The following is a 19,478-nucleotide window of genomic DNA, read 5'->3' as shown; positions in this document are numbered from 1 at the left end:
CTTAATTATTGCATAGGGTGGAAAACAATTTAAGTAGGTAGTTGCTCTGTGACTGTCCTCTGGATTTGTAGTGGTTCTATCAGTGTGCCAGTCATAAAATCTGTCTTCATCTAGAAGTAAATCTATATCCCATTTATTTCATTTTCTTTGCATTTAGGCATTGAAGTATGAAACTTACCTGGACAGTGCTCTTGTCCAATTTCTTTTGGCACGGGCATTGGGAAGTATCCGAATAGCACACTACCTTTACTGGTAAGATGTTCTCTGTTCCATTGTTCACATATGATAATTATAAGATTACTATTTCCGGAAAAAAATGCTGTCTTAATAGCACAGTTCATAACAAAGTTACATCAGATGAAGAGGAGACAAAATCTACATCCTGCTTTTTTCCATGAAGAAACACAGTGCTTCTATGAGGCGCAAACTTCTTGCCTTTTAAATCAAGATACTGATTATATATGCGTGTATATAAAAAATACCTATTCGCTAAAATATTTCTCTGTTTGACTATTGCATTGTTCACAGTATTTCCTTGATGAAAATTTAATTTAAATCTGTTATTTCAGGCTTCTTAAGGATACGCTCTATGATTCAAAGTTTGGTGTAAGATATGAGCAAATTCTTGGAGCCTTTCTTTCAGTCTGTGGAAAAGGGTTGAGGGAAGAGCTGGAGAAGCAGACCAGACTGGTTCAGCTTTTTGGAATGGTAGCAGAAAAAGTCAAGCAAACAGGTGTATCAGGTCGACAGGTGTGTAGATTAAATTTTTAATATTCTTTAAGAAGATTACCTTCAAAGCAATCCACTCAATTACCTTTTTAGTCTAAGTTCAATCAAATGATATATATATAGGAAGACTATGAATCTGTTGCTCTGCATTGTAGCAAGCTAATGACTTAAAGAAGTCAATGTCTTTGTCAAATTTGTTGTCAACTGCAGCATGGATTTGTGTGAGGTGATAAGGTAAGGAAGCGGGATGCTTTCTGTATACAGTAAGCAGGATTTAGATTTAAAGCTATTACTGTTGAAGAGTGATCCCCTTCTGCAAAAGAATGGGATATCTATATGATAAGAATGTAAGTTTACAGTTTGATAGAGTGGGATGCTATTATCTGATTCAGTCAGAAAACTTTAACAAAAAGGGATATTAGTATTGTACTGCTAAGCATATGCATTTTTTTAATAGCCAAAACAATAGTTAGAACTTATATTTGGTATTCCTTTGACACTGAGGAGTTAAAACATTGGTTATGGTGTATTTCAGATATAACTTTGTCCAGAAGTTTCCTGTAGATGCTCCAGTTAGTAGAATATCAGCTGAACTTTTTTTTTTGTGTCTGCAGGCTGCTTTACAAAGTGGTATGGAACGTGTGCAGTCATTTTTCTTGAAGAACAAATGCCGTTTGCCTCTCAATCCCAGTCTTGTGGCAAAAGAACTAAATATTAAGGTACAGCACATTCATAGTTTTAAAACCTTTTTGTCACAATTACACATAGGCAAAGCTTTTACTAATTGGAAAATCGAGTTCTTGAAAGCTCTTTGCACTAGTTGGGGAGGGTTTTAATTAAAAATATAGATTGAAGGAGGGAGTAAAATTAGCTAAGAAAAGACTAAAGTTATCCTTGTATAAAACCAAGTGAAGGTACTTTTATTTAAAAAGGAAAAAGTAGTAGTTTATTACGTCTTCAGACCCTGTCTGCTTTGAGACCAGCAATTCTGGCTGTAGTAAAGGAGAGAAATAAAGTACATGAAAAATATCTTGTTTGCAGTGGTAATCAAAACAGAAAAGTGAACAGATACCTGTTACTGGTTATGTCCAAGAGATGTACTAAATCAAGGGAGGCAAACAATAGCGTTATTTCATTATGAAGATCCAACAAATGATAGTGTAGGAGAAGCAGGTAATTTTCTCCAGAACTCTGCAAGGTTTGGCAATATCCGCTCTGACAACCTTGTTTATCACATTGTGCGTGACTAGGAACCTAAAGGTCTCTAACGCTGGATTTATTCCTATGTAGAGAGTTCTTTTGCTTTCCTTCTCTATTATATCTACTAATTAAACCACAGGTATGTACTTGAAAGCAGATAACAGAATATAGCAAGAGATACAAATAACTGTCTTTTATAATTAAAATTTAAAATAGTTGCTGATAAAATATTTATTCATATTTTACTCACTTTTCAAAATGTATAAACCATTACTGTTTTGCACTGTTCGCTTTCATACAAGAACTAAACGAGTATCAGCCGAAGAGCTCTTTATTCAAAAGAAGCACATATTCACCACAATTGCAACGTTAAAAGTCTGAATATGCACATTGTGTGTCATACGTGCTTGTTGTCAGAATGTCCTATTTTCTGGGCTAGCGGGAGTAGTCCTTTTCGAGTATTAACACTAAATCTACTTGTAGGCATGTTCTTTCTTCAGCTCCAATGCAGTACCACTGAAAGTTGCACTGATAAATGCAGACCCTCTGGGAGAAGAAATTAATGTGATGTTTAAGGTAGGCCTTATGTGTGTGGTGGAGAGAAAAATGTTAAATGATAATGGATACCACTGGAACAGCGATTAAATTTACTGTAGATCAGTAAGCTTAGTTACTTTGTGAGTTTCCTCCTGTGCATCTAGAAACCATCCCTTCAGCTTAACAATTAGGAACGGATGTCTGAAAAAGGTTAATTTTCACTAAACAGCTAATTTTTATAATTGTAAAACTGGAAACTCCCACCTTAGTGCTGGCATGACACCATGTAAATGAACACCTCAGAATCTTGAAAGTATCCATAGAACTTCCCTGTTAGTCAGGAGAGTATGTTTTTCACAGATGATATGCACATCTGACATAACTGCTATGACCTTTCTAAAGCTGCATGGGATAACAGGTAGTGCTTGGAGTTAATGCGCTCTTTTAAGGACAAGTACAGTTTTCCTTGGAACAGCTATTACCTAGCATCTTCTCAGAGAGGTCGTAAAGCTTTAATGATAAAAAGGAATAAGAAACGCTGTAGTGTTTTTGTAAAATTTCTCTAAATATTACAATTTCAAAAGTTAACCAACATTTGAACAAGTGGTACGATCTGAAAGTCAGTCTACTGCATGTGAAAATGGTATGTGTAGTTTCTCTTATTAAATTCGTAGCTGTGAGGAAATAAGTAGCATAATGCATCCCTTACTAGAAATGTAAAGCAATTAAAATCTGAAACTTAGTTTTGCTGAAAGCATTTTATGTCTCCAGTTAACATTTATTTTTCCATTTAAGGTTGGAGAAGATCTGCGACAAGATATGTTGGCTTTACAAATGATTAAGATTATGGATAAGATCTGGCTGCAGGAGGGACTAGATCTACGGATGGTTATCTTCAAATGTCTCTCAACTGGAAAAGATCGAGGTGCAAAACCAGATGCTGTTTATAATCCAGTTGGTGTCTTCCCTCCTGCTCTCCACCTCTCCCCCCCCCAACTTTTTGTCATGCTCATAGAGAAAATTTCTACTCAAAGGCAGGCTCAAGAAACAGTGGAAAGCCAAAGGCCTTCTTTACGAGGAACTTCCATATTCAAAAGTATAGAAAGTTGAATTGTTTGGAATTCCCTGGTGGCTGAGTTGCATTTAAATTTGTTTCTTCTCTTGAGTCCTGAGGTTTATGCATTCTGCTGTTGATGAACTGTGGTACAAATGCATAAATGTAACAATAAAAGCTTAAGGCTTCTGATGTTCGTACTGCAACACAGGAAACTAATGGTGCCTTGGCAGTCCTGATTCTGAAATTTAGTTATGGTGAAAGAACGTATTCAAGTCCAAACTGACATTATAAGGTATTTGGAATCTGCTGAAGTTGAGTCAGGGAGTATTGAAACACTGCGTCCATTTTCCAGCCCTCCTAGAATTAATGTGATATGCTTCTCAAAGTTCCTTGGGAATGTGAGGCTTTTAGGTTTGAAACTTAAATCACAGAACTTTAAGATTGCCTCGCACCCTGAACGCGCTTTTTGCTAGTTTAGTTGCTAATTCTCTAGAGGTAGCCAATAGGAAACACATATCTTTAAGAGCATGTGTAGAAACTTATTTTTTCAGCCAGTCCTTAGAACAGCATGATGAAAACTCCCAAATAAATAAAGATGATGGAAATTCAGGTTTGCAAAACTAAGCAAAAAGGTTCGATTTATGTAAGACTTTGTTTTTTCAAGAAACAGATGACATTTCTTCCTACTTTAAGCAATGAATTGATGGCATAGCATGTTACATTTTTGTTGCTGCTCATATTAGTATTCCTAAAGCATGTGAAGGATTAAAGTGAAAAATAAAAAAGATGTAAATCGCAGATTTGCCTGTAGTAGCTCTCACCAGGATAGAAGTAAAATTCTTTTACTCACGTCAGTGTTTTCCTTTTATGATCTAGCTATACAAATATTTTTAGTAAATGGTATCTCCAAAATAAGGCCACATGTAAATCCCACTCTGCCTTATTTCTGAAACAAGAGTCTGGTCTATTTCAACACTCAACAGCCATTAGAAGTTGTTACATTGTGTCTGTGAGGAATGTCAGTATCAAAATGTTTTACAGTTATAGACCAATACTAGTTTATGTAGTAGAAAGTAAATTACACAGTAATGCTTTCAGAGAACAATTTCTATGTGCATCGTAGCATCCAAAACTAATTGTAGTAAAGCAAGCCTAACTTGGATCTCTACACATGCTTCATGGCGTGCCTTGTAATAAGTCTTTTTAAGTAGGAGTCAATTTTGAAAGAAGCAAATCTGAAATTATAAAATTCATCACTGTTAAGAGACTTTCTACCAAATAGTGAAAACACAATGCAACTTAAGGAGATAATAAATATATTTTGTTCTATTTTATACGAAGGCATGGTAGAACTCGTTCCTGCTTCAGAAACTCTTAGGAAAATTCAAGTGGAATATGGGGTGACGGGTTCTTTTAAAGACAAACCTCTGGCAGAATGGTTGCGGAAGTATAATCCTACAGAGGAAGAATATGAAAAGGTAACCTTTTCATTGTTCCTTTGAAGATCTTTCAAAAGGGATAAATACCATTTTAAAGAATGTAATTCTTACTCTACATCTTCCATTGAAATTCTCGTTTGCAATTTCCAGGAAACTTATTTTTTTTCCCTATTTTTCAGAAAGAGTAAATGAAAATTCCTTATGTACAGGGGATTAACTACAAATGAGTCAGATGAATTCTCAGGATTCACTTCGGAGGGGGGTTATTGGATATAGAAAAAAATTAAACTTTAAGATAGAAAGGAATGGTAGCTCTCTTCATTGTGGTTTAGGAGCAGTGCTTCTTGGGACATAGGATGCCAAAAGTAAAACGTTTTCTATTGGCTATGATGCTGTTACAACACATTAGAAAGTAAATCTCTTGTACCCTTTTCACTGTTTGCTTACTTCTTACATCTTGTGATTTGTCTTCAACTCCTCCTTTCTCTTGTATTTATTAAAAAAAAAAAAAAAACAAAACTTGCTGGAGAGTGTGATTTCTAAAGATTTTTGCAAAGAACACTCGAAAAGGAATTTTAGGATCTGGCTTGTCTGACTTGAATTTTACCCTTGTCAAGATTGACTATTGAATGTATGAATGCTGTTTTTCCCATTGACACTTGTTCTCAATTGACTTTTTTTTTTTCTCTCTCCTTCCCAGGCTTCAGAAAACTTCATTTATTCTTGTGCAGGATGCTGTGTAGCTACTTATGTGTTGGGAATTTGTGACCGCCACAATGATAACATAATGCTTCGAAACACAGGGCATATGTTTCACATCGACTTTGGAAAATTTTTGGGTCACGCACAAATGTTTGGTAGCTTTAAAAGGTATTTTCTGTAGCTAAGCAATGTAGAGAATGAAGTGATTTTTTTAAAGTATATATTTATAGGCATTATAAGCATTAACATTTAAATTCCTGATGAGTGATGTTCTCAGTTAGAAGCCAATATCTTCCACTTTAACCACTAAGTTTCCAGAATGCATTCAAACTTGTTTGTATAGAATTCATTCCGTAAAGTCTCCAGCTTTCTGTTTCCATGTTATATCTCTAGAACTATTTTAAGCCAAAGCACATAGGTGTATCTTTCAAATAAAATGCTTATTATGTAAATTTTATCAATGAATGAATAATTGAGTGCCAGAAATGTTACATAATCCAAATACCTCTGAGTGTGAAACAAATGAAAACAGTCACTGGCTTATAAAACAGTAGTGAATGCCAACGTTAGAGACAAGAGCGAGCAGCAAGTTTGTCTTTACTACTCCTCTGCATTGGGGAAGATGGTTTATGTCATCAGGACAGAGAAGTTCAGGTGACCATTTATTCGCTGCATTTTTATCAGTGTGTTATGGCTTCTAGAAATGAGGGACGAAAGGCACTGTAAGGTAACCTGGCTTCTAAGCATTGCTCTGGGCAATCTGTAGGTCCGGTGCCGTGTTAATGTGTTGGGAATCAAAGATGGCAGTAAGCAGCTGATCCCAAACTAGAAAAGTAATGTGGTATTAATGGATTATTTGATACGAATACCTGGGAGTGGAGGGAAGCACGTGACAAAGTGAATAGACCTTATAATCAACATAGAAATTCTGTGCTTTTTGGACAGGGATCGGGCTCCTTTTGTGCTAACATCAGATATGGCCTATGTCATTAACGGTGGTGAAAAACCGACTATTCGCTTTCAATTGTTTGTGGATCTCTGTTGTCAAGCTTACAATTCGATAAGGAAACACGCAAACCTCTTCCTTAACCTACTTTCCCTGGTAAGCATTGTATTAAATTCAATTGAAACTTGATAGATCTGTAATGTTGGCTCATATTACATTCTAAGCTTTTTATGGTGCCGGAACTCTTGCATGTCTTTAGAAGCCAGAAATATCAGATGTACTTTTGGGGAAGGTTTTATGTGGTGAATTTTTTTAGGCTCCTTTTTAACTACCTACCTATTTCCTGAGAATGTAAAACTTCAAAAATACCATAAATTACACTGCAAAGCTCTGTTAGGTGCTTTTAAGTCAGCAGAGGTAAGACAAGGGAATAAATGCTGATTGGAAGCAATTATTTGGCTATATCTGTTAGCATTCAGCAATTTATTGCAGCTTCACTTAAGTTTGAAGGTCTAAGAGTTTTAATTATTTCCACATAAGAATGTTTATTACATTAAAACTGCAAATGTAATTTCCTACAGATGCTTTCTTCTGGATTACCAGAACTAAGTGGTATTCAGGACTTGAAGTATGTCCAGGATGCTCTTCAGCCCCAAACAACAGATGCAGAAGCTACCATTTTCTTTACAAGGTACTGGATAAGTGAAAGAACTAAAATAACCACCAGCATCATTCTTCTGATGGGAGCTTCCTGCTTTGGTGAAAATTTACTAAGGACGTTCACAAGCATATCTGTAGAAGTTGAGTTAGTTGCATTGTACAATCGCAGAATACCAATCAGTGAACCAGTAAACTGCATAAGTAAGACCAGTTTCATATATGATTAATGCTTGTGCTAAGATACTTCGCCTTTAAAAGTAACCTCATGCAAAAGAATGGTTTGGAAGAGTGAGAGCAAGCAATTCTATTCTGCTGTTTGAGACTTGCATTTTGAATGCATCCAAGTTCCTTAATAGCAGTGTATGTGTTGGTATCCTTGAAATGCATGCAGTGTAAAGCAGCTTTCCAAAAAGTGCTTTAGTATGCTGGGGAGGGAAGGATGACACTCCAATATAGCAGGTGGGTGTGTGCATATAGTGTAACTGAGTTGTTGCTATGTGTTACAAAATGTGTTATTGTAACGCATTTTAAATATATGGGGGGGGGACAGACTGCAATAGTATGCATGTAATTTTTTAAATTTTTTTTGTTACTAACTCTGGAAAACTGTTGCTTCTTGGATAACAACCAGTTCCAAAGTTCGAATACAGAATCTCCTGTTAAATGCTTGTGTGGTGCTATTTATATAGCTCATCGGTCAATTTTAGTTTAAAAACTCTGTTTCTCTGTCATTAATAACTTGGTTTTTTATTTTTCTTAAAGACTTAAAATTTGTCTGATTGACAGAACAATTTTTGTGTTCTGAAATGCGCTCTAGTATTTGAAGTTACTTTTTTCTTCCGTAGGTTGATTGAATCCAGTCTAGGAAGCGTTGCCACAAAGTTTAATTTTTTCATTCATAACTTGGCTCAGCTGCGTTTCTCAGGTCTACCATCTAATGATGAACCCATCCTTTCATTTTCTGCTAAGACATATTCTCTGAAACAAGATGGCCGAATCAAACAAGTGTCTGTGTTTACATATCAGAAGAGATATAATCCAGATAAACATTATGTGAGTATGTAGAATCCCTTTCCACGCATTTTCTTTCAACGAGATCCGTTCTCTGTCTTGCTCTAAGTTCAGTACATAGTCACAAAGAGTTAGTCCAGGTGTGACTTGCCTGGTTTAGCCTTCAGTAGCTACCTTTGAGATAGACAGCTAGGTTTCCTTTATTGTCAGATATTAAGTAAATACAGCCTTACATGTTGAATTATGCACGGATGACAGATAAGGATGAGCTTAAAAATTTTCTGAATTCTGACCGCATAGACTATAAGGGGAGCCTGGACATGTGCACACCCAACTGAGCCCCACTGTGGGTGAAGTAAAACCAAAACCCACCACTGAAATCTAGATCTTACTGGGAATGGGCCTGCTTGCTTGCTTCCTGAAGAAGAGCAGAGCTGTACTGGGTCTGACCGGGATGGAGTTAACTTTCTTCACGGGAGCCCATTTGGTGCTGTTCTGGATTTACGGCCGTTGGTTTGGCTGTTGCCAAACAGCAGTTGTCCATTGCCAAGCCTTTCTCTTTTTACCCCGTTCCGCAGCTGCCTCCTGCAGTGAGTGGGCTTTAGGTGGGCGAGGAGTTGGGAGGGGACACAGCAGCTGACTGGAACTGACCAGAGATGTTCCATACCCTGGCATATCATGCTTGGCTTAAAAAATAAAAGGGAAGAAGAGGGGCTGGGGGGTGGGAGAAGAAGTGGGTGGGAAACCATCTTCCAAGGTGGCTGTTGCTTGGAGACTGACTGGGTATGGGTCTGCATATGGGAGGTGGTGAGAAATTGCATTTGCATCACCTCCTGCCTTTCCACCCCAAGGACTGTCTTTTTGTCTCAACTTTGAGTCTTCTTACTTGGCTTTTATTCTCTCCCCTGTTCTGAGAGTTGGAGTGTGGGAGTGAGCAAGCAGCTGTGTGACTGCTTAGCTGCTGGCCAGGCTAAACCCACAACTTGGTTGCTAAAGTAGAGATTGGTATTTTTGACATCTAAGAATGTTCTTCAAAATGAAGACGCACCTTGAAAAGTATCCAGAAAAAAGCGTAAAGGGCAGAAGTAACAGCAAACAATACAATTTGGGATTTTGATAGACCTGGCTTACACTTTAAGACTTTTATGGATAATCATATCCCTATGAAGATGTGCAACAATGTTATTTCCTTCCTTATTATCGTTATTTCACTATGGCTGTTTGCTGGCCTAGACTAGTTTAGCCCAAGTTACTTTTTCCTCAAGTTGATTTTAAAAGTGCTATGCTAATATGGTAACGTGTATCTGTTTCCAAGTTGCCTTTGCTGTGAATGACTTAATCTCCTAGACACCACGTAGGTAAGTTAGAGTAAAGATAAATAATTCCAGAGTCGAAGAAAAGCTTTGCAGTGAATCACTGTATTATTAATGTATTTGAGTACTCCTGATCTAAGCCAAGGCAGCCTTTTATTTTCCAGGAAATTGCTAAGGTGATGTGATCTGCTTCTGTTAAAAAAAAAAAACAACAAAAAAACAAACAAACAAAAAAAATCTCTAACTTCTTTGCCCATAAATTGAATCCACTGAACTTAATTTTCCGTGCAGTTTTTCAACTTCCATTTCCCTTTTATAATGACATGAATAACGGCATCCTAGGGATGTATCACCAGTATTTTTTTTTGAAGTTCCTTTTATATAATGCAGTACATTTACATCTGTCCAGCATATTTAAAAAGTTGAATCCATTAGAATCGTAGAGAATTAGACTGGGGAGGAAGAAGCCATTAGGTTCCTCCATAGTCTGCACCTGTAAATTTTCACAGTAGTACTGGCTGCGCAGGTATGTGGCTAGATAAAGTCTTGCACTGATCTATTAAAAGTTTGTTCACCTGCTATACTCTATGAACTTAGAATGAGGCTTAGAAGTGGGAATGCTGACAACTTAGCTTTAACTACTTTTATCCCACTGTCAGATGTGGACCTACATTATGGGAAAATCATGTAATGTTACTTTGCATTACAGTAGGGCTATTAATAATTCTAACTTTAAAATTCAAACAGCGTTACTGGGAAACATGCAGGAGAAAGATGACCGTAGTAGGAGGAGTTAATTGTTAAAATACGGTCACACAAAGTCAGTTCTATAACATTACTACTACTGTCTCTTTTTTCTGTATTTTTGACAGATATATGTAGTGAGAGTTTTGAGAGAAGGGCAAGCTGAGCCAACATTTGTTTTCCGAACATTTGATGAGTTCCAGGAGCTCCACAACAAACTTGGCATTCTCTTTCCTCTTTGGAAGTTACCAGGGTATGTTCCTCACTCACTCATCACTGTTATAATGAGCAAAATATAATGCACTGCTAATAATATAATGCAGCAAAAAATGATTCCAACTGGGTGGAGTTAAAGATCGCTTCTCAGCAGTTTTGCCTCCATTTCAAGCTAAGTAGACCTCAGAGATGGCGATTAAGGGAGAAAATTGTCATCTTGAAGTATTATGGAGGAGAGCCAGAGGACCAACACGGTATCTTTAGTTTGTGATATATCATTTGTAACAGTTACCTATAAACGTTTCTTTACCTTTTTAAAACATCATTGCCTATTAGCATGCCGTACCTCCACTCACTGTAAAAAGGGATGTTAATGCTTCAGGATGGAAATTGCAATGACATTTTTACTGCACTAACTTCAAGGAAATTAACTAAAACCTTTATATTGTTCTCCCCTTACAGCTTTCCTAACAAGATGGTTCTGGGAAGAACACACATAAAAGATGTAGCTGCTAAAAGAAAAGTCGAGCTCAACAGCTACATACAGAGTCTGATGAACAGTTCTTCAGAGGTGTCAGAAGTGAGTTCAAGTAACTTGAGCAAATCCAATGAAGGTTTTCAAATTTTAATGCTCATTATCATTTAATCTAATATGTAACATTTCTTCCAAATCTAGTGTGATCTTGTCTATACATTTTTCCATCCACTGCTTCGTGATGACAAAGTGGAAGGAATAGATGGAATAGCCAGATCTACAGGTAGGTACTATTTTCAGGGCAGGAGGTGTGATACTTATAAATTGGGTGAATGTAGAATGACACCTTTTTCATGTGTTTTATAAGGAATCTTTTAAAATTAACTGCAGTTTTCCCTCTTTGAGATTTTGTATAGCATTCCTTCTTTACAGATGTGCTTGCGTACAGTTACTAGGAAATGAAAAAGCATACCAAAAATTGCAACAGTATGTGTCATCACTTAGGTTTGCTTGTGACTTGAATAAATTATTTAAGTTCTTACTCTAAACTTCCAGGTTGGTTCTTACAAGAGAAGGCAAAAATCTTTTAAAAAATGTCCTTTCTTTTTTTTTGCCTGTAAATAATTAGTGTAGTACTGATGATGATATACAAATATTACAAAGGAAATAATTATATATTTTTTCTCAGATGCAAGTCCATCAAGTCCTACCTCAGGCAAAGTGGGAGGAGAAGTGAAGCTATCCATATCATATAGAAACAGCACTCTGTTTATCATGGTGATGCACATTAAAGATCTGGTAAGTAAGAGGAGATGAGCTCCCTGCCAAAAACCTTTCTATTTTGTCAATTACCTTCTTGAATTGGATTGATGTAGAGATGATGGAAGTGTATCTCTTCCTACAAATTCTCCAACCGCTAACCTAAATCAGCTGCTGGTTTTGGTTAGGTTGATGGCTAAGACTAGCAATTTGAAAATAATCAAATGGGCATGCACTACTTAATTTTCTAACTTGACTTGGTTTTGGACTGTAGGTTACAGAAGATGGTGCAGATCCAAATCCGTATGTGAAAACATACTTATTGCCAGACACGCACAAAACATCCAAACGCAAAACCAAAATCTCCCGGAAGACGAGAAATCCAACTTTCAATGAAATGGCAAGTTAAAATTTATGTGACATCTCCCTGTAGTTACAGTCTTTTATTCTAAGCAGTAATTAAAATAACGTCTAAATAAATCTGTAAAGATATATGAATTTAAAAGGAACTTGTTTCAAAACTTTGCCCTGTTTAAAAAATAAAAAAATCAGAATAGGTAAATGTACTGTTACAAATGAAATTTCTGACTCTGACTTTGAGGAGTGATGGAGAGAAGTAAAGGGATCTTAAAATTAAACATTGTCTCCCACCCCCGATTCATTGATTCAGGATGAGGAAAAGAATTAATTCAGAACTCTTGGTGTGTAAAAAGTACTTGCATCTGAAAACACTGGTCCTCTTAAACGCTTAAGAGCACAAAACAAAATCTGCATGTGCTTCAGCCTAGTCTCTGAGAAACAGACGTACTGCATGGTCATAATGTGCAGTTAAAGTATCAGTGGCTAGGCAGTCAGAAAAAAGGAGTGATCCGTGTAATTTCATTTGGATAACCAAAAAATTCTTGACTTCTTACCTTCCAGCTTGTGTACAGTGGATATAGCATGGAGACTCTGAAACAGAGAGAACTTCAGTTAAGTGTGCTCAGTGCGGAATCATTACGAGAGAACTTCTTCCTGGGTGGAATTACACTCTCTCTAAAGGACTTCAACTTAAGCAAGGAGACTGTTAACTGGTATCGACTAACTGCTGTACCCTATCTATGAACTTTTTCCAACACCTGAGTAAGAACAGATGTATTCACTTGTGCTTTGTGCATCTTCCTACTTGAAAATAACTTGTACATCTTAAAATAAGAACCTCTGCATTTCAACAGACATGTTGGACCAACCTTCGTGAAGCCTAATTTGAAGGATTTCTAGAAATCCATTGCTGGATTATTTTTATGCAATGTTATCAAAGCATTATTACAAGTCTTTCTTAAGAGCTGCAGGTAAAGGAAGGTGTTTTTAAACCATCCACAACAGTAAGATGAACAGTTTGACCATGCTGGCTGGTTAAACCATAACTTAATCGTTAGGCTTGGGGATATAATGCATTTTTGCTTTATAATTTTTTTTGTAATCCGTTTTATGTCATTCATGGCATAATGCTGGAGGATATCAAAGAAACTATGTACTTTTAGGATTACACTCATGCTATTAACTAAACATCACAGAAGCAGTGACGGGTAAAATTTCTGTGGCTTCACACACGCCTGTAGAAATTAAGGTTGAAGGGCTGGAAAAATTCTTTAGCATTGCATTTGTTTCCAGATGCATGCTTCTCAAAGATTTATTGGAGCGAGTGCCAATAATGGAAGTTGTAAATAATGGTGCCTTATAATTCAAATGCTTCTCTTTTACCTCATTCCTGGTATTTAAATATGTATACACGTTAACTTTCTGCTCCTTAAAGAGGGGTAACGTTCTCATATTTGATAACTTGCAGATTCTAGTAGAAGTCTTTTCCTGAGATGTGTTAATTACAGATAAAATCGCTTATGCTGATCTCCAGTGCAACCTAAAATTTTGTACCCCATCTTCTACCCATGATCTCCAATGCCAGTGAAGACTGTCTGAATGTGATGCCGTAGGAAATGCATCCAGGTTATCAGTGTTTTACAACATTGCAAAAATTCTAGAACTTAAATAACAGCAGTGATTAAATGTATAACAGATTTGGACACTAAATCGAAGTGGCACTTGCACCTACGTTACTTACCTGTACATCCGTGTAAATGATGGCCTCTACGTAAAAAGCACAACTGCTGGATATTTGCAGGCCAGAAATAAGTGGCATTAACAGAACTTTTTGAGCGAGGAATTTGGTTGCACTTTTTTCTTTTTCCATTTGACAGCAACAGTAATTCCACTTAAAAAAAAAATATAAAAATTTCAAGCAGCACTAGATTTGAAATATACTGTGATAGTGGAGTACAAATACGACTTACTGTCTCCTGTTAATACCACTGGTTACTTAATTAGGTAGTTTCTGCACTACAGGTATAGTGTTTTTACTCACCTTACTCGGTGTTTAGGGTGATTATGTTCTGTCTAGACAAAGCGATAGGGTTAAGTTTCACACTTTAATGGTAAATGTCGAAGCGTGTTTGAGAAAGGGTGACAGACTCTCAGCGCTGAGTATGACTAGAAGTAAAATTTACAACGATGAATAAAAACTCAATACAGGAACGTCCTCTGCCTACCCAACACTAAAAAGCTTGTTCAGAATCTGATTTTATTCCCCTGCTACTGACCAATCTCCCTTCAGTACAGAAGCAAGAAGTAAACTTGAATCTCTTGGTGCCTAAAATAGTTATGGTCCAATCTCTTAGGAATTATTGCAATTAAAAAGCTAAGAATATCTTGAATGTTAGAAACTGGGTTGATGCTAATGGACACTAACAACTCCCAAATCCCAGTTTTATTAAGTATCTTCTGCATATTCTTCATTTAGTACATAGCCTGTAAATAGTATTCTATGTAACTGACTAGATATATTTCCTGCTCACTTGATGCTTTTGAGACTTACTCCATTCCATCACTAGAATCACAAGTCACTTAAACACAGGAAAGTAGACTACTGTTTTTGTGAAACGTTCCGTTGTGAAATAAAACGAAAGCAATATGTACTGCCTTTTTCGCAGTTCGCTATTGAAGCACAGTGTCTTACAGCACAAAATACGAATAAACTGAAATAATTTTAAAACGGTTTTGATGGTCGTGTGGTCACTGGTGAGAAACGCGTGACGCCGCGTCGCTGCTAGCGCTCGCCCTGACGCACCGGACCCCGGCGGCCCTCAGGGGGCCCCTCAGCGGGCGGGGCGCTGCTCGCGGCCGCGCCGCCGCCGATTGGCCAGCGGCCGGGCGCTGAGGCGGCTTCCGGCGGCAGGCGGGCGGGAAGCGCCGTCCCCTCGCGCCGCTCCCTTCTTTTCCGCCGCCGCCATCATGGGTCGCATGCACGCTCCCGGGTGCGGGGCCGGGCCGGGCCGGGGGCGCGCTGCGGGGCGGCGAGGGGGGACGAGGAGGGACGGGGGGACGGGAGGGAACGCGGCGGGCCCGGCTGCGGCCCCCCGGGGAGCGCCCGGTGCTGCCGGCCGGCGCTGAGCGTGTGCTGTGCTTCCTCCCGCAGGAAGGGCCTGTCCCAGTCAGCGCTGCCCTACCGCCGCAGCGTGCCCACGGTAAGGAGCCTGCTTGTGCAGCGCCGATCTGTCGCTCGTAGTACAAGCTTGAGGAACTCCGGCGTGCCTTCTGTTTGTTCGGGGGGTTTTCACTTAAAATTAAGGCTTACTAAAGCACTAAGCCAGCAGCTGCTTAACTCACCTTGTTTTCCAAGACTGGTCTGGGGGATCTGTTTGCTGACAGAAAGATCAGTTTGTGGTGCGTATAGAAAACCATACACTGAAAAATAGCTCATCAGAACCGGGAAGCTAAAGCACAGGAATATAACTGAAAATAAAATATCGTGAAGCTATGTGAAGTATACTAACATTGCTTAAAGCATTTGGATAATGATTGGGATGCTCAAATGCTATGCTTGCGAAGAACCCTGTGGGTTTTATTTGTTTTCTAAATTGTAATCAACAGAGCATTTCCAAATAAGTCTTTAACCATTTCTATTTTTATAACTTAACAGTGTAAAAAAGGGAGGGGAGGGGGGAAGAAAAACTCTTGGGAGCTGTTGTAGCTTGTGGAAGGAGTTGGGATTACCCAGTTTGTTGGTGTTCTTCCTCTGATAACCACAGAGCAGTGACTCCATTAGCACAATTTAATGCATAAAATAATAGAAAAGACACAGTTCTATCTGGATAGAGATCAAGTTCTTTCATTTTCAATTAATTTGTGTACTTCGAGTCTGACTTCCACTAATCTCTGTAGGTAGTGTAGCAGGGAATGGATGGCTAAATGGTTCTCAGCTTTGCCTTTCTGTCAAAGGCCCAGTTAAAAAGTTCCTTCCCAGTGGCAGTGATTTTTTCTATAAATTTGTTTTCATGTGTTAAGTCTGGCAGCTAATGATAAAACAGCTGTTTGGAGGCTGCATGGGGTATTTTAAACAGTCTTTCTTCATTCACGTCTGACTTTCTCCACCATTTTGACTAGCACTATGGATTCACAGAATCTAAATAAGTTTCTGTATCATTAAAAGTATAACTTCTCAACTGTTTTCTCAAACATTACAAAACAGCTATTTCCATCACGTATCATAGGCTTTCATAGTTAGTCTGTGCCTTTGTACTAATCAGTGTTCATCAGTTGTTGTTTGTTTTGTTTTGTAATTTTCTTCAGTGGCTGAAACTTACTTCTGATGACGTGAAGGAGCAGATCTACAAGCTTGCAAAAAAAGGCCTGACTCCCTCACAAATTGGTAAGGTTCATGAATAACACCGGAATGTAGGCAAAACACATCTTTCTGACCGTGAAAATGTAATAATTACCTCAACTTGTGTTAAATATATTAAGAAAACACAGGTTTTCTGTGGTGTGTATGTATTCACTATGTGGATACCACTGGAAGTATGCAGTGTGTCTCTTTCTTGCAAGAAGCATATTTGATGAAGTAGGTATTTTTTCAGTCAGAAATTGTGAGGTGTCTTTAATTTTAGAACCTCTCTTTAAGAGTACTAGTGTGTGCTATTGGGAAGCTTAGTTTCTCCAGTTTACCAGTTCCTGTTTTGACTTTACTGTTAACTTTTAGCTTGGAGCTCCTGAGCAGAATGTTCTAATAGAACACGCTTACTTTAATTCCGAAGTAGTCCCTGAAGTCTTTGTTACCCCCAGAGCAAAGGGTGTTTGTATACCTAGCTTTAACAAGTTCTGCTGAAGATCTCCATGTAGTGTTGTAGCACTTACTGTATTACCTGCCTGTATGTGATGGGTGGGTCAGTTGCCTCTAACATGCTCTCTGATAGTATTTCAGCTTCTGTGAATAGTATTTTGCTCACTTACTGTCTACTGCTGTTCATGGTTTCTACCAGAAGAGTTTAACCAATATTTAGAGAGAACTTTTTTTTTTGGATGTCTGGTGAAATGGACCTTAAAGTAATAACATCTGTTTGTGTAAGGTTTTTCTCTTCAGTGCAGTATGTAAATGTTTGTTTCAGGTGTGATCCTGAGGGATTCTCACGGTGTTGCCCAGGTTCGCTTTGTTACTGGCAACAAAATTTTGAGAATCCTTAAATCAAAGGGACTGGCCCCAGACCTTCCAGAGGATCTTTATCACTTGATCAAGAAAGCTGTTGCTGTTCGCAAGCATCTTGAGAGAAACAGAAAGGTGAGTGCTAATCAAAATAGGAACTCCACTTGTTTTTTCAAATAATACAGTAGTTCCCTTATAACTTCTTAGAATAGATTCTAAAACTTTATGCAACCAATCCTAGGCACCTGGGGAGAGCCCCTGTGCTGTCCTATGCCTTGTTTTGTATCACTATCAACTCTCACATTTTCTGATTTTTCAGTATCATGTTAAGGAGGGGTTTATGAACTTACCATACGCATCGGACTTAGACGGTGGGAGTATGGATTTTGCAGCAGTAGCTTTGGATATTTGACTTTACTAGAGCTCATCTGAAATGTACGTTGCCTAGAAGTCAAAGTAGATCCTGGTTGTAATGCAATGTTATTTTATAGGATAAAGATGCCAAGTTCCGCCTGATTCTGATTGAAAGCAGAATCCATCGTCTGGCTCGCTACTACAAAACGAAGAGAGTACTGCCGCCCAATTGGAAGTAGTAAGTCCTATATTTTAGGTTATTGTTTTCACTGCAGTCTTCTAGGTCTAGTAAGCAATATGCTGGGTCCTTTGTTAGAAGGATCAAGAGTGCATTTGTGATCAGACATACAGGTAAACCAGCTTGCAAAGAACAGATATTTTCATATTTATTAACTGGTAAATTCATGGAGCTCATTGCTGGGTAAAATGACTGCTACAACACTTGGAAAAGGAGAGTTGTCTCAATGAGTGAAGCCACTGTGTACTAGACAATTTTTCTAACACTTTACACAAAGCGCACTCTGTTCTTACTGAGATACTTTTATAGTTTGTGTTAGTCTGAAAATCTGTTGAGAAATGGCTCAGTAGCTGTGGTGACAATTGATAGTCATTTGTAGTTGTCATTTCTCTAGGAAAAAAGTAGCCAACGTTGCAGAATTCCTGTAGAAGTCTTAGTCGCAGAACTTTTCTTTCTGAAAAGGCTGAAGTGCAGCCAGCCAGGTTTTTGAACAGGGTTTAGTTCTGTTGTCTATTTGTATTTTAAAAGGAAGGGTGAAGTCTGTTTTTATCCTATATAGAATTTTAAGAGTTGTGATTAAGCTCAGGACTGGTGGGTAAAGCTTTGAACTGAAGTAGTGGTTTTTGGCAACTGGTTTGTAATAATTGTCCCTGCAATTAATATTTCTCTCTCTCTCTCCCCCTCTTTCTATTTTTCTCTCTCTTTTTAGTGAATCATCGACAGCTTCTGCCCTGGTCGCATAAGAGCTGGCTATGACTTACTGAAAGAATAAATTCCCATTGACTACGTTTGTGCTGTCTCTAAGTGGTTGGTGTCTTACAAACATGGGTCAGTGTCAGGAAGCTAGATGTAAACGGGCGGTTCTCGGACTGAAGCACAAGTGTGGTGGTGGTTTCCACGTTGCCATCCTACATTTGCACATCTGGGTAGTGGCTGTTGCTGGTCTGGATTAGCCGTAGAGTGTGTGACTGCTAGAACTTGATTTTTGATCTGGTAGATTCAAGTTAGACAAGTAACCTAGTCGTTCACAGCAAGTGCATTTTCTTAATATGGTGCCATTCCTGTGTGTGTCCTGCAGGAAGAACTGGGGAAGAAAACAAAGGCAGGAGGAAAAATTGGAAACTTAAAGGTGGAGAGGAAAGAATTGGGGGTGACGGAGGGAAACAAAACTGGAAAGGTAGATGGGATCATCGTAGGTTAATGTGGATCCATTCCTCTTGAAGAACGGGTGCAGAAAGCTTAAATGGATCTGAAACAGTTCCTGACAGCTGAGGGAAAGAGCATGCCTCTGTGTGCATGTCTGCACACCTGCACAAACCGTTTCAGGACTCCTTGCCCTGTGGATGCCAGCAGGAACTCCTTTTTGAAATGCATCTTCCTGGTCCTGGGGCTCCTGTTGCTTCCCTCTGTAGTAGCACTTGCCATAGGTCAACGGATGTTCTGGGTAACTGTTGGTGTCATTTGTAAGTAATTCTAAGAATCATCTTTGAGGTTTGGGTAAATAGAACCGTTTAGCGCTCCTCAGATGCCATGTCTTTGCTGAGGCAGTTCCCCTAAACCCAAAGGGCAGTGGCTGGGCTACA

At 38.4% G+C, this 19,478-nt stretch overlaps 2 protein-coding genes across 5 annotated transcripts in view; both read left to right on the top strand.

The window, feature by feature from the left end:
- The window catches only part of PIK3C2A (phosphatidylinositol-4-phosphate 3-kinase catalytic subunit type 2 alpha), a 49,633-nt gene extending 34,757 nt beyond the window's left edge, over positions 1–14,876 (top strand). For all 4 annotated transcript variants that reach the window (XM_083839608.1, XM_083839611.1, XM_083839609.1 and 1 more), the window contains exons 18-33: positions 158–252; positions 570–750; positions 1,344–1,448; positions 2,413–2,505; positions 3,262–3,391; positions 4,865–5,001; positions 5,663–5,832; positions 6,610–6,766; positions 7,192–7,301; positions 8,116–8,323; positions 10,467–10,591; positions 11,017–11,134; positions 11,231–11,312; positions 11,718–11,827; positions 12,063–12,188; positions 12,710–14,876. In XM_083839608.1, the coding sequence (XP_083695734.1) occupies positions 158–252; positions 570–750; positions 1,344–1,448; positions 2,413–2,505; positions 3,262–3,391; positions 4,865–5,001; positions 5,663–5,832; positions 6,610–6,766; positions 7,192–7,301; positions 8,116–8,323; positions 10,467–10,591; positions 11,017–11,134; positions 11,231–11,312; positions 11,718–11,827; positions 12,063–12,188; positions 12,710–12,892 (2,130 nt within the window). In that variant the 3' untranslated portion in view covers positions 12,893–14,876. The remainder of the gene's footprint in view (positions 1–157; positions 253–569; positions 751–1,343; positions 1,449–2,412; positions 2,506–3,261; positions 3,392–4,864; positions 5,002–5,662; positions 5,833–6,609; positions 6,767–7,191; positions 7,302–8,115; positions 8,324–10,466; positions 10,592–11,016; positions 11,135–11,230; positions 11,313–11,717; positions 11,828–12,062; positions 12,189–12,709) is intronic.
- A 154-nt stretch (positions 14,877–15,030) lies between these two features.
- On the top strand, positions 15,031–18,683 carry RPS13 (ribosomal protein S13). Its single transcript, XM_083839618.1, has 6 exons — positions 15,031–15,138; positions 15,300–15,348; positions 16,454–16,532; positions 17,269–17,438; positions 17,795–17,895; positions 18,605–18,683. The coding sequence occupies exons 1-6, from the start codon at positions 15,116–15,118 to the stop codon at positions 18,636–18,638; spliced, it is 456 nt and encodes a 151-aa protein (XP_083695744.1). The 5' UTR covers positions 15,031–15,115; the 3' UTR covers positions 18,639–18,683.
- The last annotated feature ends 795 nt before the right edge of the window (positions 18,684–19,478 follow it).

This window comes from Anser anser, assembly GCF_964211835.1.
Source record: "Anser anser genome assembly, chromosome: 5".
In the NCBI taxonomy this organism is placed as follows: Eukaryota; Metazoa; Chordata; class Aves; order Anseriformes; family Anatidae; genus Anser; species Anser anser.
The sequence above is the reverse complement of the archived record's forward strand: the minus strand, read 5'-3'. Positions and strand labels throughout refer to the sequence as shown.

Coding starts and splice junctions, on each gene's coding strand:
- RPS13 (XM_083839618.1), top strand. CDS start 15,116: ATGGGTCGCATGCACGCTCCCGG. Junction 15,349..16,453: donor ACCGCCGCAGCGTGCCCACG/GTAAGGAGCCTG, acceptor AATTTTCTTCAG/TGGCTGAAACTTACTTCTGA. Junction 17,439..17,794: donor ATCTTGAGAGAAACAGAAAG/GTGAGTGCTAAT, acceptor GTTATTTTATAG/GATAAAGATGCCAAGTTCCG.